The following is a 14,374-nucleotide window of genomic DNA, read 5'->3' as shown; positions in this document are numbered from 1 at the left end:
TCAGCTCTTCAATTATATATTTATATGTTCTTCATTTGACTTATCCTCTTCTCTTTCCTTATTTATTTCCTTGTTTTTCCTTCTCCATATCCTCTCCACTATCCTTCTTTTCCCCTGTCTATCATCTTCCCTTCACTGGGTGTACGTGCTTGCACATTTAAGTGCGCTGACGACTTAGACTCTTTTACCAGAGCACTTCTTGGATTTTTTTCGCGAAAATGGCTAAACAGTTGTGTAAAAAAAATATGCGCGCCCCGCCGAAGTTATTATGCAACGGAATCACTGAACTGAAGATTTCTCGCGCGGAAGATAAACTGCGCATGCGCTTTAGCTTCGTCATACCTTCCTTTGATTGAGTCAGCAGAAGAAAATCTACCATTTTTCGTGCTAGAATCATGTCTGGTAGCATTGATCTGTAATGTAAGTATTTATCATAGTCATTTAGATCCCAATGTTTTGCTTTAAAAGACATTCCTCTCTGCACACGTATTTTTATGTTCAAGTTATTTCAAATTTTGCATTAAGCCAGGTCCCATACATGTCAATTGATGTAAGGTCATGAAGGTAGAGCGTAGGCCGTAGCCGTTGAGGGATCTGTAAATTATTAACACTACTTTTTATTTCTCATCAATGAAATTATCAAATAGCACTAGCCATTGAAAAAAGTACAAGATTGATAGTGGCTAGGCACATTTATTAACAAAAAAACCCAAACAAAACAAAAATGACTTGAAAAACATGTCGGACAGTCATCGCGTCGGGAGCAATTTTGAAAAAGTTTTTTTTGTTAGGAGCTGTAGGGTAGAGTGCCCAGTATTCGGTCACTTAAGGGGAAATCACTAATATTTTGAATTCTTACCTCTTTTATTGTACAATCTACCCATCAAAAGAAAAGAAATTTTTTCCTCTAACAGGATTTTATAGTCACTTAAAATAAAGAATAATGATAAGAAAAATATCTCTGAAAGAAGACGGAGCATTTTTCTGCCCAGAATTCGGTCGCGCCGATTAGAATTCGGTCACGCGATTTGTGCGTGGTATCTCCGTTGCCAAGGAGCAAAGCGTATTTGCGCACTATTTTCACACAATTGCGCAATAAAGCACTGATTGTCAATGCGTTGACCGAATACTGGACGAGCCATACCGCATGGCAAGGGTATCGTATAAATCCCTCTTGCACATCGGCAAGTGCGTCATTTGCAAATATGCTGCGATGGAGCGAACATGGAAGAGCTCCTCTTCACACACATAATAAACTCATTGCGACAGCACACGTAGTTGTTTCGCAATAGACACGGAAGTGCAGAAAGTTGTGCGACACTGACCAATTTTGAGCTAAGTTGGAGATCTTTCCGGGGCCCTATATCTGATTTAGTTTTGAGAGTTAAGAAAAGTTGTTCAGCTGCCTGATTTGTTTCGCGGCTCATTAATTATTTTTTAAATTGTTACAGCTGTTGAAACGGCCGTCTGACCGAATACTTGGAATGGCCGAATACTGGGCGCGCTACCCTAGTCTACAACTGAAGGAATAGAAGGAAAACTAGCCAGATATTTTTACAAAAAATCGTACAGGTCTACTTTCCACATTCTCAATTTTCATTGGACAGATGATGGCGCACACGTGTGAGTAATGTGCATTCTCAAAACCGAAATCGCACCTCGACCTCGCAAACACATCTTCCGCCACACTCTCTGCGGAACAAGAACCGTCTAGAGCGTTCAGCTAGCGGGATGTCAGTTTGCCAATGAGGCTAATGCGCCAGCGGCAGATCCACTGCACGCAAAATTACATGGACTCAAAAAGGAATGGGAAACACTCGCAGACCTCATATCAAATTTTGCTGCAAAAAATAATTTAAGGGTGATTTTGAAACAGTGAAGTATTTACGATAATACTAATAGCAATCAATGCAAAAAGGCGCTGGGGCAGAGAATTCAGGGAACTCCGTGCATGCCCTTCATATACTATACTAATTGCTATTATCGTAAAGTAAGTATCAAATCGGCAACGCAAAGACAGATTTGTCGCCCATTCCCACACTCAACAAACCCTGTAGACTACCTGCATAGTTTGCTAGAAGACTAGCTAGAGATTCTTCTATCTAATACCGGTACCACGTCTACAAAGCACTTGGAAATTAGTCAAGAATTAAACAAAAATATGAAAATTTGATACCATGGTGAGAGCGCTTTGCTTACAGGTACCGTCCACATGTTCCTGATAATAATGAGCTAACAAGCAATTTACCTTTCAAAAAAGCTGATCTCACAAGAGTTAGAGGTGTTTGTTCTGCCTGAAAATGCAAATACACATGGTGTTTTCACATTGCCAATTTGTTACTTACTTTATGATAATAGCGATTAGTGTAAAAAGACACATGCTGGGCATCTGCTACATTCAGCAATCTCTGTGCGTGTGTGTTAGTACGCTCCTGAACCAAACAAATTGCGCAAGATTGCGGGCCAAAAGTAGCCTGAAAATTCATGTGATCAAGTCAAGTTGATACTACAAAAACATTGTAAAAAGCATTTTTTTTCCCCAAAACTGCTGATTATGTATCAACTTTTTTTATGCCTCCGTTACGAAGTAGCCGGAGGCATTATATTTTCGGGTTGTCCGTCCGTCCATCGTACCGTCCGTACGTCCGTACGTCCCGTTCTCGTGATCGGGTTATCTGAAGAACCGATTGATGGATTCCTGCCAGACTGTGGTCATGTATGTATCATGCAGAGCCAATGAACTGATGAGATTTTGGGGTCACGAGGTCAAAGGTCAAAGGTCATGCAGCTCATTATGTATGCAAAAATAGCTTGTGATCGCATTATCATTAGAACAGATTGATGGATTCCTGCCAAACTTAGATCATGTATGTATCTTGCAGAGCCAATGAACCGAGTAGATTCTTGGGTCATGAATTCAAAGGTCAAAGGTCATGGGCTCATTATGTATGCAAAAATAGCTTGTGAACGCATTCTCATTAGAACTGACAGATGGATTACTATTTAACTCAGGAGATCTTGCAGTGCCAATGAACTGAGTAGATTTTAGGGTCATAAGGTCAAAGATCAAAGGGTCATATATGTATATGAGAAATTGCTTGTAATCACGATATTCTGAGAACCTGTTAATGGATTACAATTGAACTTGAATTTAAAAAATATCTTCTGTTTTGGTTTGTAAAATTGCTCTTTGGCGGAGGCATCATTTTCGACTGCGCGCAGTCGAAGTTCGATCTAGTTTGCCTCTCAAAACAAACAACATCACAACAACTTGTTTTTCTTTACATCTCAGATTCCCTCTGATGTGAGTGTGTGGCAAACCAACGCTTCAGGATGGATGATGTTTCTATGATGGACACAACCTCGGATGATGAGCTTGATTTCAATACTCCACTCTACAAACGAATCAACAGACGCCATGATGGAAAGGAATTGTTGTTTGCCAGCCATGCCAGGCCATTCTTTGAAAACACACATGATACGTTGAACAAAGGGTCAAGAACTTCAGGGAGTAGTGGGACTGCAGATGGGTTAGCATTTAGTGAACGTGGCAGTCCTCTGTCGGAAGTCACTGGCAATATTTCAAGGGGTCCACTAAGTCCACCCTTCTCCGGGAAACTGACAATAGATGAAGGTAATCCCTTTGCAACGTCTGCTGATTATAAGGCAACAGTTAGTGTCAACAGGGGAACATCCAGTGACGTCAGAGCACACAGCCACAGAACCCCTGAAAGACAGGAAAGCACAAAGTGTCGTTTTTCGGAAATGGAACAGCTTGGCAAGACTGAACAGGCATCAGGTAATGGGGCTTCTAGACTGCTAGAACATCTTGATAAAAAGGGCAATATTGAAACACAGTCAGAAATCCCGTGCCGATTTGCAACAGAAAGAGTAGAGACCTCTAGAAAGCAGATGCCTGTAGAGACAAGCAGCGCCCTCTCTAGTAGTCCTGGAGGATGGAGGAAGTTACCAACAAGTCCTTCGGAAAGTTCAAGAAAGTTGTTGAACTCGCCTCTTTCTCCAGGGAGGCGTTCAGGACAAAGTAGCCCAAAGCGCAGTCCTACAGGATCAAGCGTTCATATACATTGGGACAAGAATAAACAGATGAAATCTACCTCATTAGAACCAAGAACCAGTAGCCAGTTCAGTCCTAGCAAGTTTCAGGCCCACTCTAGTTCAAGCCCCAGTCACAGATCATCCTCGGTGTTCAGTATGAGAAGTCCCGTTTTGATTCTCGACACCCCTGAATGGGATAGAAAGCATGATGGGAAAAACAGTGGATCTACATGTAAGAAATCTTTACAGGTGCATTTAAAAAAGAGCCACAGAGATAATTTTATGTTGAATGATCTGTTGTCTGAAGGAGACCTTAACTCAAGTAAGGACTTGCATTCTAGCTCAACCAGTAGTAAGCACCTTTTTTCACCTGGCTCTCCATCTTCAAGGTATACAAGCCCAAGATCAGAGAGCATTTTTCACAGTCCTACAAGGAAGTTCAAAGACTTTAGGCTGGAAAAGCAGGAAGGTAGTAGTGAGAAAAATGTAGGCAGAGGAAGAGATCCAGTGTGGGACTTTGCTGAAACTTTATCTTCTCCAGAAAGGCGCTCTTCCGATTTCTCAAGGAAGTTTGATCACAGAAGACGAAGAGATGGAAAATATCCAAGAGATACTACTTATCTAAACAAAATAACTAGTCCTGACAAAGACTTCCGTAGAAGGCATCAGCAGCGTTCTAGTGCAACAAGTGAAGATGATGATCTTCCTCTTATATCTCTTGTTACCAACAAGAGCAAAAGTGGTTTTCATCATAAATCGCCAGCAGATTCTACAAAAAGTAAGTATGATGCACCGGTGACATCTCCATCAAGAGCTTGGTTAAGTCCTCCCAAAAAGAGGCCATGGGTTTCACCCTCCCATTCAAGCACTCCATCAAGTGTTGTTATATCTCCGTGGAGGCCACAGACTGGTGGAAGCAGTGTGATATCATCCAGGACTGAAACCTGGAAGGAGGAAAGACAAAACAAGGAAAGTACCTTAAGGAACAGTTGTAGGACTAGGACAAAGGAAGAGATCAAGGAGGCCAGGGTTGCGGCCAGAAGAGCAGCGATGCAAGAGGCAAAGAAGAATAAGTTGAAGAAATTGCTTGCTGTCTTTTCAAGTGATGAAGATGAGGATGCTCATCCGTTTGCCGATAAGAAGCGGAAGAATGAGGATGAGGCTATCGCGCTCATGGATGAAGCAGCCAAAAGGAGGAAAACAAATTTGCATAGTCCTCAAGATGACGGTTTGGGGTCAGGGGGTTCTAGAAGACATGAAAGTTCTGTTCGTTCCAAAGACAAAGATACATCACCTATCCAGAGCAGGGTAAATGACTATCAGGGTATAGGTCTAGACAGAACCGAGAGTTCAGATGTCTCCAGGAATCTCCGACCGGGTGGACATAATGTGTCTAGCACAAGAACTCATACTTCAGGAAGAATGAAAGACAGTTATCATTCATCATCATCAGCTTCACATATTGGTAGTTCTTCAACAGCTTCGTCTCTTTTGTATTCAAACCACGGAAGCGCACCTACAACAGCAACGTCCTCCAAACCATATGCTAATCCGTCCCACGAAGCCTCGTCTAGTCATCGATCTAGCAATGAGTCTGTCCACTCAAAGAACTCCAAAGGGAAAGGAAAGAAACAAGGAAAGAGTCCCACTGGCTCTGCAAGTAGAGAAGACCACATGAGATCCTCCGCTAAACATCACAGTCTTGAAGCTTCAGATCTTCCCTCGTCGAGTGGCATCTCTGGAGATACTATGAACATGGTAAAGGATGATTCGGATGATGAAGTTGTGATGGTCGATTCTTTCTCTTATGCTTCCTCCCTTGTGGGAGCTTACGGTAAGACGAGAAAGAGTCATAAGAAGAAAGAGGCCAAAGCTTCGTCCACAGGCCTTTTGAGTAGCGGAGCAGCAGGAAGCATTGAAGATGAGAGGAATATTGTCTCACCATCCCTCCTGCAGCAGCTGAACCAGATGGACTCAGATGAGGCAATGGCAAGAAGAATGCAGGTAGGAATGCCCCTGATATTATCTTAAAAGGTTTAATATACTCTTAAGTGGCCCTCTACATGTATATCTTGATATACTCTCCCAGAACCGCACCAAAATGCCACAATCGATAATGTTTCCTGATTTGCGTTTCTCTTCATGAGATGAAATATTACAAAGTAACCAAACCACTGTGCTGTGTAACTCTTCTGCCCCTTTGAATTGCACTGTTCTGTATTAATTCTTACTCGACCGTGTTCTGATAGATGTAATAAGTTTTATTAGTCTGTATTCATAGATTTCAGATTGATAACCTAAATGAGGTAGAATTCTGCTACTCTCTTTGCTCTTACCCCTTTAAAAAAAAAAAACCCTATTACTGTTTAAATTTTGATCTGAAAGGGAAAACGGAGAATGGTAAAGAAAATGGAGTCTGGTGATGACAAGAATCATAATAGTCTTTTTCATTTGGAGGAGGCGCGATACTGTAGCTCAGTTGGTAGAGCAGTGCTCTCGAATCAGACGACCCGGGTTCCAAACCAAGGCGATGCGCTAGTGCCCTTTGGTAAGGCATTAATCTTCATTACCAGGTCCCTCGGAGAGGAGCAGACGACCCGGGTTCCAAACCAAGGCGATGCGCTAGTGCCCTTTGGTAAGGCATTAATCTTCATTACCAGGTCCCTCGGAGAGGACCTAAAGCCGTCTGTCTTCTTCTTGCTTACTAACAAGCACTTATGCTTTCTTAGCAGTCAGGTAAAATAACCAGCACTACACTTCTTTCTATTCCAATCAATCCTTTGCAGGAAGAATTTGATGCAGAGATGGCTAGGTCTGTTCAGCAGCATGGCCCACCACAAAGGTCTACAGAGGATACCAACCCTCAAGCAGAATCCAGGGGTAAGGCACATCAACTTGAGTTAAGATGCTGCTTACAAGTACAGTCAAACCTGTCTACATCGACCGCCCAAGGGAAACATAATATTGGTCTTTGTAGACAGGTTCCTTTAGTACATGTTTCAATGAGAAACCATTTTCCAGGGAAACAAAAATATTGCTTGTTGTAGACAGGTGGTCACTAAAGCAGGTTTGACTCTATCAGCTTGCATGATGATGTAGATGTACAGTAGGCTTACGGTTGCACCATGTGAGAGAGGGTGGAGGGGGGGGGGGGATTGGGGAGTCCTGAAAAGGACCGTTGATAACCTTTCTTTCTTGAGCGTGTGTGTGTGTGTGTAGTCCTGAAAAGGACTGTTGGTAATCTTTCTTGAGCTTATAGTTCTAAAGAGAACTATAGTGCCGGTTGGAGAGGATGGGTAGTAGGAGTGGCTCAACGTTGTAATCAGGTTGATTATCCGTCATCCTACTAAACTAGTGTTTACTTTGCAGAAGTCAAATGTGCTATGACTGCATATAAAAAGGCAAAATTTTACTTTAATAGGAAGTGTAAATAACACTTGTTTTGTATAGTTTGGCCCTAAAATTTAGTTGACTTGGAGAAAATTTGACTTGTACGACTTCATGTTTTGCATGGTTTCACTTGACTGTACTTATAAATAGGCTCGGGTACTCCGCAACATTATTGTCCAAATTGAGTAAACTGGCCTGGCAGCGTGGCAAGGTATTAGTGTGGGCGGACCAAGGCTCTGTTGGCATGTTAGAGAATTAAAAAAAAACTGTCAGAAAATTTTGCTGTCGCAGTTCGTTTGACATTTTGTATTGGGAGCAATTTATTGTGTAACTTGTCAAGTCATGAAAGTCTCTACATTGGCAACATATTGTAAAATATAAAATCACTATTTTAATGTAAAAATGGGAAAAATAGAAGTTGGGGAAGATGTAATTTGTCCTCTTGATTCTCAGTTACAGGGGTCCCTTGTATTGAACCTGACTTGGCCTTTCAGAAATCTATGGAATCTGTTTACCGTATGTTTTGCTGATTCATGTACTAAGAGGTACTTCAGTGACAAGATCTATCATCCATGATTTAAAAATAAGAATTAAATAAATAAATAACTTTTCATGTTTAAATAATTTTTCTTCAGCGTCCTGCTCCGTCAATGTCAGTCGTGCAGACCAGCCAGACGCTGGTACTTTTGGCACTTTCAATCCGCATCACAACATCTCTATCGAGGTCTCCTCTGACGTCCCCGTCCAAATTGGCAGCTTCAACTGGAACTACGACTTCCAGCCTGCGTCATCGCTCCTGGACCGACCCGACAGGCCACCTGCGCCGCCTTCCCCTCCTCCTCCCGTGCCCCGGAGAGGGCGTCCCACCCGGCAACGGGGGAATAGGCGGCGTAGCTCTAATGATCGCCTGGACGAGGTCATCCCTGATTTGGCAGACCCGAGAGGACACCCCCATGATCGTCATAGACCGAACATGGAGATGATATGGAATCTACATCATGATCTTGTTGATCTACGCAGGATGGCTCACCCATATTTTGAAAATGTAAGTTTTGCATTGAATGACACATTGCACAGATTTGCCCTTTTGCTCTTCTAGCAGTGACCACTACTACCAACACAAGAAGTATAGCTCTTTTGTCAACATTCCAAAACTGTACAAATTGTTTTTTTCGCATTTTTCTTTAAACTCATACCAGATTAATCCACCACCGAGGCCTGGGCGACAGCAGGGACGAGGTCGAGGTCGAGCACGAGGTCGAAGAAGAGATGTAGGCGCTGGCCAGAATGATGGCAACGACTATGATGTAAGTTCAGGGGGGCTTTTCACAAAACTTGTCATCAGTCAGACAATTGACAGTTTTTGTTATAAGCTACTGAAATCCTTGCTTCTCATTGGTTATCAGTAGACTTGTCACTGAATTTTGTTATTTGTCATCGATAAAAAAAAAGCTTTGTGAAACGAGTCTCAGATATTCTCTGCTTCGCTTTGTCTTGGTACTCTCAATCCAAGGGATGAGGGTTCAAATCCCAGCCCCTCACTAACGTCCTTTGGCAAGGCGCTTATCCAATTTTGCCACTCTCCACCCAGGTTTAAATTGGTCCTTGGGAATTTGTTGGCCCTCTGGAAGACCGTCATTGAAGCTGATGAAGCTACCCTATGTAAACAACATTGTGTTTTTTTTTTTTTTTTTTTTTTGGGGGGGGGGGGGGGGTTCAAAAAATTTTTTAAGCAAGAACAAAACAAGAGATTTAAACAAAGTACATGTTGTGACATATCGGTAAAACAAACTTATGTTGATTATTATCTAATGTTACAGTACTATCTGGCTTATTTTTTCACCTTTTTACCCTACAACCAGCCCTTCCTCATCCTGCCGATAGTTTACGACCAACCCTGGACAAGCGGCTCTCCAAGCCTTGTACAAACCGCCTCCCAACCTTCAAGTTCTCCAAAGAACAGTTCTGGAGTTTCAAAGCATATCTATTTCCTCATAGCACATCCTACATCCCTTCATCGCCACTAGTGATTGTAGTCTTTAAACTTTGTATTATTTTATATTTTTGTCGTAAATACAGGCGCTCCTCCAGCTTGCAGACAGTCTGGGACCGGCTGTTGATAAGCGGCTCACCCAGGCGTCTATTGACCACCTCCCAACCTTCAAGTTTTCAAAAGAATAGTTCTGAAGTTTCATAGTATATACCTTTCCCACTATCTTATTTCAACAATACCTGTTGTCAAATAATCTCTACTCAACATTTTCACCATACAACAGGTTCTGCTCCAGCTTACGGACAGTCTGGGACCAGCCGTTGATAAGCGGCTCACCCAGGCATCTATCGACCGCCTTTTAACCTTTAATTTCTCGAAAGAATAGTTCTGAAGTTTCATAGTATATATCTGTCCTATTATCTTATTTCAACAATACTGGTTATTATCAAATAATCTCTTATAAACATTTTCACCATACAACAGGCTCTTCTCCAGCTTGCGGACAGTCTTGGACCGGCCGTTGATAAGCGGCTCACCCAGGCATCTATTGACCGCCTTCCAACCTTCAAGTTCTCCAAGGAGCGGCACTCAGGTTCGCAGGAGGAGAACGCCTGTCCGGTCTGTATGGATGATTACGACGAGGAGGCCGAGCTTCGTAGACTGCCCTGTTTCCATGTCTACCACAAGAAGTGCATTGATATGTGGTTAAATGTAAGTTTGAGTTTGAGTCTTGAGTTTGAGTCTGAGTTTGAGTTTATTAACAACATCAACAAGAACAAGTAAACATAAGGTATCAATCATGTTTACATTCAATATAACAATATAACACAAGATAAATAACATTACACATGAATAAGATAAACATTGTTTAACAAAGCATGTTATATACAAATGAAAGAAAAGATTATGTGTACACTTTTGTCGTTAAAGGGGTACCAGAAGTTAGCACAAGTGCTAGTCGAGTCTGCTTCCCTGTCTTTGGCAAGAATTTTTGGTACTCTACTTTATTACATTTATATAACATGAACTATAAAGTTAAAGTAAACAAGAAAAAAGAAAAGTCTGGAGATTGGGGAAAAATGGAAATTTTTATGGAAACAAAACTTTTAGAATTCAGACCTCTTTAAAAAGTTTCTGGCTATGAAGCATAGAATCAAGTCTTACTATATAATCATTAATTCAGTGCCTTATTTATATGCTTATACATAGAGTTAGGCAAAGATTTACTCATTCATTTTGGCTTATTGACAGAAAAATCTGTTGAAACAAATTTAGAAAGTAATTAGGCCTGAGTCATGTCGGGATTTTCATAAACCGGGTCCCGACGGCCTTGCACCGGTCGGGACCCGGTGTCCCGAAATCAGCTCGCAGGATTTGTCACTTGCCTCTATAAAAAGCGCATATCATCAGTATGTCCCTTAAAAGTGACATTTTTATCAGTCAAATAAATCAACACATGCATACCTCGGCACAGATTGGTATATTCTTCCATTTGACATTATATTCATCCATGATTGGCGATGTTTAGTGCCATTATCGTGCCTCTAAAAGTAAAAAAACTCGAGCAAAAATATAAAGACTACAATCGAGCCGCCATTTTGATATATGCAGGTTGAATAAATCTGGTCAAAAAATATGAATGTTAGAATAATAAAACAGCTTTCTAAAAAATTCTCCTATACAATATACCGATCATATTATATTTTAAAGACAAAAATAAATATTTATCTCTTATTTTAAACATCGCATGCTTTTTTTTAAAAGCTGAAAATTACTTGGTAATCACAAGAAGTTTCGATACGAATAGCTGTTGCAAGGCAAGTTCAGACTAGTCTCGGAAAAAGGCGCAGTGCTCCTCGTTATCTGTAATGCGTGCCAGAACGAACCCAAACAAAGACGTGATCGTAACGAGAAAAAAATCATTAAAAACTACGAAAGCACAATTGGAAAGATATACTGCTCAAAATTACCATAATCAGATACATAACTTTGACAAAGAATTCAATAATCGCCCAAGAAATGCCACAGAAATTGTGATAATCGAGGAGTAACTGGGTACATTTTTATCGCAAGGGGCCTGCTGCAAATACTCAAATCCTTTGTTATACTGCTTTTTACCGTAGAGGGCGGTATTTGCCTCGTGTTCAATTTAAACAGGTTTAGATATATTGCAGCAGGCCCTTCCGATAATGATTGTACCTATAGTAACTCATTAAATATCACTATTTATGTGGCTTTTCTTGGACAACTATTGTATTCTTCCTCCAAGTTATGTATCTGCTTACGATAATTTTGAGTAGTTGTCTTTCCAATTGTGCTCTCGTAGTTTTTAATGATTTTTTTCTCGATACGACCACGTCTTTGTTTGGGTTCGTTCTGGCACGCATTATAGCTAACAAGGAGCACTGCGCATTTTTCCGAGACTAGTCTGAACTTGCATTGCAACAGCTATCCGTATCGAAACTTCTTGTGATTACCAAGTCATTTTCAGCTTTTAAAAGAAGCATGCGGTGTTCAAAATCAAAGAAAAAATATATATTTTGTCTTTTAAAAATTATTCGATCGGTATGTTGTAAAGAAGTACTTTTTAGAAAGTCGTTTTATTATTCAAACATTAATGTTTCTTTCAACCGGATTTATTAATTCTGCCGAGAGACCCGGCCAGTACAGTAGCTAGCTAGCAGCTGGCAACAACAACCCCATGGGGCGAACTGCTTTTCAACCCATATTTATATCAGCAGTTCGGATTGATTCTGGATGAGCTAGAATACGATTGGTAACAATTAAATACTTAAGTTTTAGGGTGGATTGATTTTAGTGGTGTGCAAAACTGCAATTTCTTACATATTTCATTATTTTTTTCGGAGCGCCGGTTCTCAAGAAACGAAACCGGGACCCGACGGCAACGGTCGGGTCCCGGTGTGATCGACCGTACCGACTCAAGCCTAAAAGTAATAACAGTCCAAAGACTGATGCATACAAAGATTACAGTTGTTTTTTCCAAAATTATAGACAATACATTCACCATAATTAAAAAGCAACAAAAACTATGATTAGAATGAATAAGAATTATGCAACATATTACACTTCAGATTGATCAAGACTTAAACAAATATTTCCAATTATAAGTTAAGATGTTTTAGGGAGATCAAATAAGAATTTGAAAGTATTATCTTATACAATTTACTCATTAATTTTCCGATCATTTATTTTGATGTCATTTGCTATGAATGTTTTTAAATATCGTATTTTACATTTGTAAAACATTGTCCAATTCGGCCATTATCAATAACAATATCAAAGACAGAAAAATAGAAATGAAAAGGTACCAGTTGTGGGGAAGATGACAGAGATAAGAGAGAGGAACAGTGGTCTGTTGAGATAAGGAAAAATATTATGGACTTCCTAAGCTTATTTATCTCCCATATCTCTGATACATGTTAATCATTAATTCCTGTCCATCTGCTCCTACAGAAAAATCAGGATCCGGTGTGTCCAATTTGTAGAGTGGAGGTGAGGATTGAATAGACGAGAAAATCGGACATCAACCTGCCCAAAACCAACGTCGATGTAAATTCATGGAAATATTATCTGGTGCTTCGCAATATGGATGAAGATTATATTTGTCACTAACACCGATCTAAAGTCGTGGGACTGATAGCAGGTGTCTAAGCAATATTAATGCAGATTATATTTGTAATGGACGCCAAAAGGGATGTATGGGACTATGTAGTTGTGATGTGTTTGTTTTGTCATTAGTGAATACAGATTGCATTTTAGTAGACTGTATGAAGCAAAAAAAAAAAAAAAATAATTACTGGGACCTGTTTCACAAAGCATTTCTTCAATGACAAAAATCAGTGACAAATCTGCTGATAACCAATCAGAATCAAGGATTTCAGTAGCTTATAACAAAAACTGTCATTGGTCACTGATGACAAGTTTTGTGAAACGCCCCCCCTGATGTGCCTCTTCATCAAAGATGAGTCATCTTTCCATTAACTCTGCGGTTGCTTTCTTCACCTTTCTGCACAAGTCGCTCGTTTGCCACCTATGTCTTTTTGCACAAAAGAATAGACACCATTTGAGGGAGATGTTAGTTGGTCTAACGACACGTTCACTTGGTCAGCTCTCTGTCTACGCCTACAAACTGGCTGAGACGACCCCGGTTTGAAACTGAGTCACGTCTTTCGTATGGTGATGTTAAAGGGAGTGTTTCATGGGAAATACTTGTTAACGTCATCTACGTCTTCTTTTGGACAACTGCACGTAAACGAATGGACTTAATTAACTGGATCAGCGCCCCTTAGCGTTCGCGAATATCTCCTCACGCTTCTGTTTCGCATATGTTGCATACACGTGAATACTGCGGTCGCGTCGTCCATAGTCGTATTATACCCAATTGGCCCGAGTAGGGCCACGGGAAAGACACATAGTCTTGTCATGACACACTCCCTTTAATGGTTGGTCCCCAGACGTAAATAATCATATCTGATTGATACACGTCTGTTATTGCTTTGTGCAACACAATTGCTTGCGAAGTTACCCATTTCCATTCTCGATGATTTCTCTGACAACTCCTGTAACAATGGTATAGATTAATCGTTCACTGGAAACAGTTATATAATCTTTGGTATATCAGTTGCCAATTTGCAGGTAGACATTAAAAGGTATTCAACACATCATAAATGATTGGCATGGGGAGAAGCAGAAAAGTATGCATGTTATGGTAATTTTGAAAGATCAATAATAATGTGAGGAATCTCAAGACTATGTTGTGTGATGTAATGGGTTGGTCATATCATCTCTATCAGTTAGCAACTGTAGCCATACAATAAAATCAGTCTATATAAAATAAGTATTGGATGCAAGAAAATCGGTGCCGAAGTCCCATAAGCATTATCAAAATCCTATGATTTGTCTACATAAACTGAT

General features: G+C 40.5%; 1 protein-coding gene across 1 annotated transcript; it reads left to right on the top strand.

Annotated features, from left to right (window-relative positions):
- The first annotated feature begins 288 nt into the window (after window positions 1–288).
- LOC582350 (E3 ubiquitin-protein ligase Arkadia) lies at window positions 289–13,264 on the top strand. The gene is made up of 7 exons (XM_030989457.1): window positions 289–420; window positions 3,293–6,060; window positions 6,843–6,936; window positions 8,082–8,491; window positions 8,646–8,753; window positions 9,923–10,150; window positions 12,914–13,264. The coding sequence occupies exons 2-7, from the start codon at window positions 3,334–3,336 to the stop codon at window positions 12,965–12,967; spliced, it is 3,621 nt and encodes a 1,206-aa protein (XP_030845317.1). The 5' UTR covers window positions 289–420; window positions 3,293–3,333; the 3' UTR covers window positions 12,968–13,264.
- The last annotated feature ends 1,110 nt before the right edge of the window (window positions 13,265–14,374 follow it).

Source organism: Strongylocentrotus purpuratus, unplaced genomic scaffold (assembly GCF_000002235.5).
Source record: "Strongylocentrotus purpuratus isolate Spur 01 unplaced genomic scaffold, Spur_5.0 spur5_scaffold_18, whole genome shotgun sequence".
NCBI lineage: Eukaryota > Metazoa > Echinodermata > Echinoidea > Camarodonta > Strongylocentrotidae > Strongylocentrotus > Strongylocentrotus purpuratus.
The sequence above is the reverse complement of the archived record's forward strand: the minus strand, read 5'-3'. Positions and strand labels throughout refer to the sequence as shown.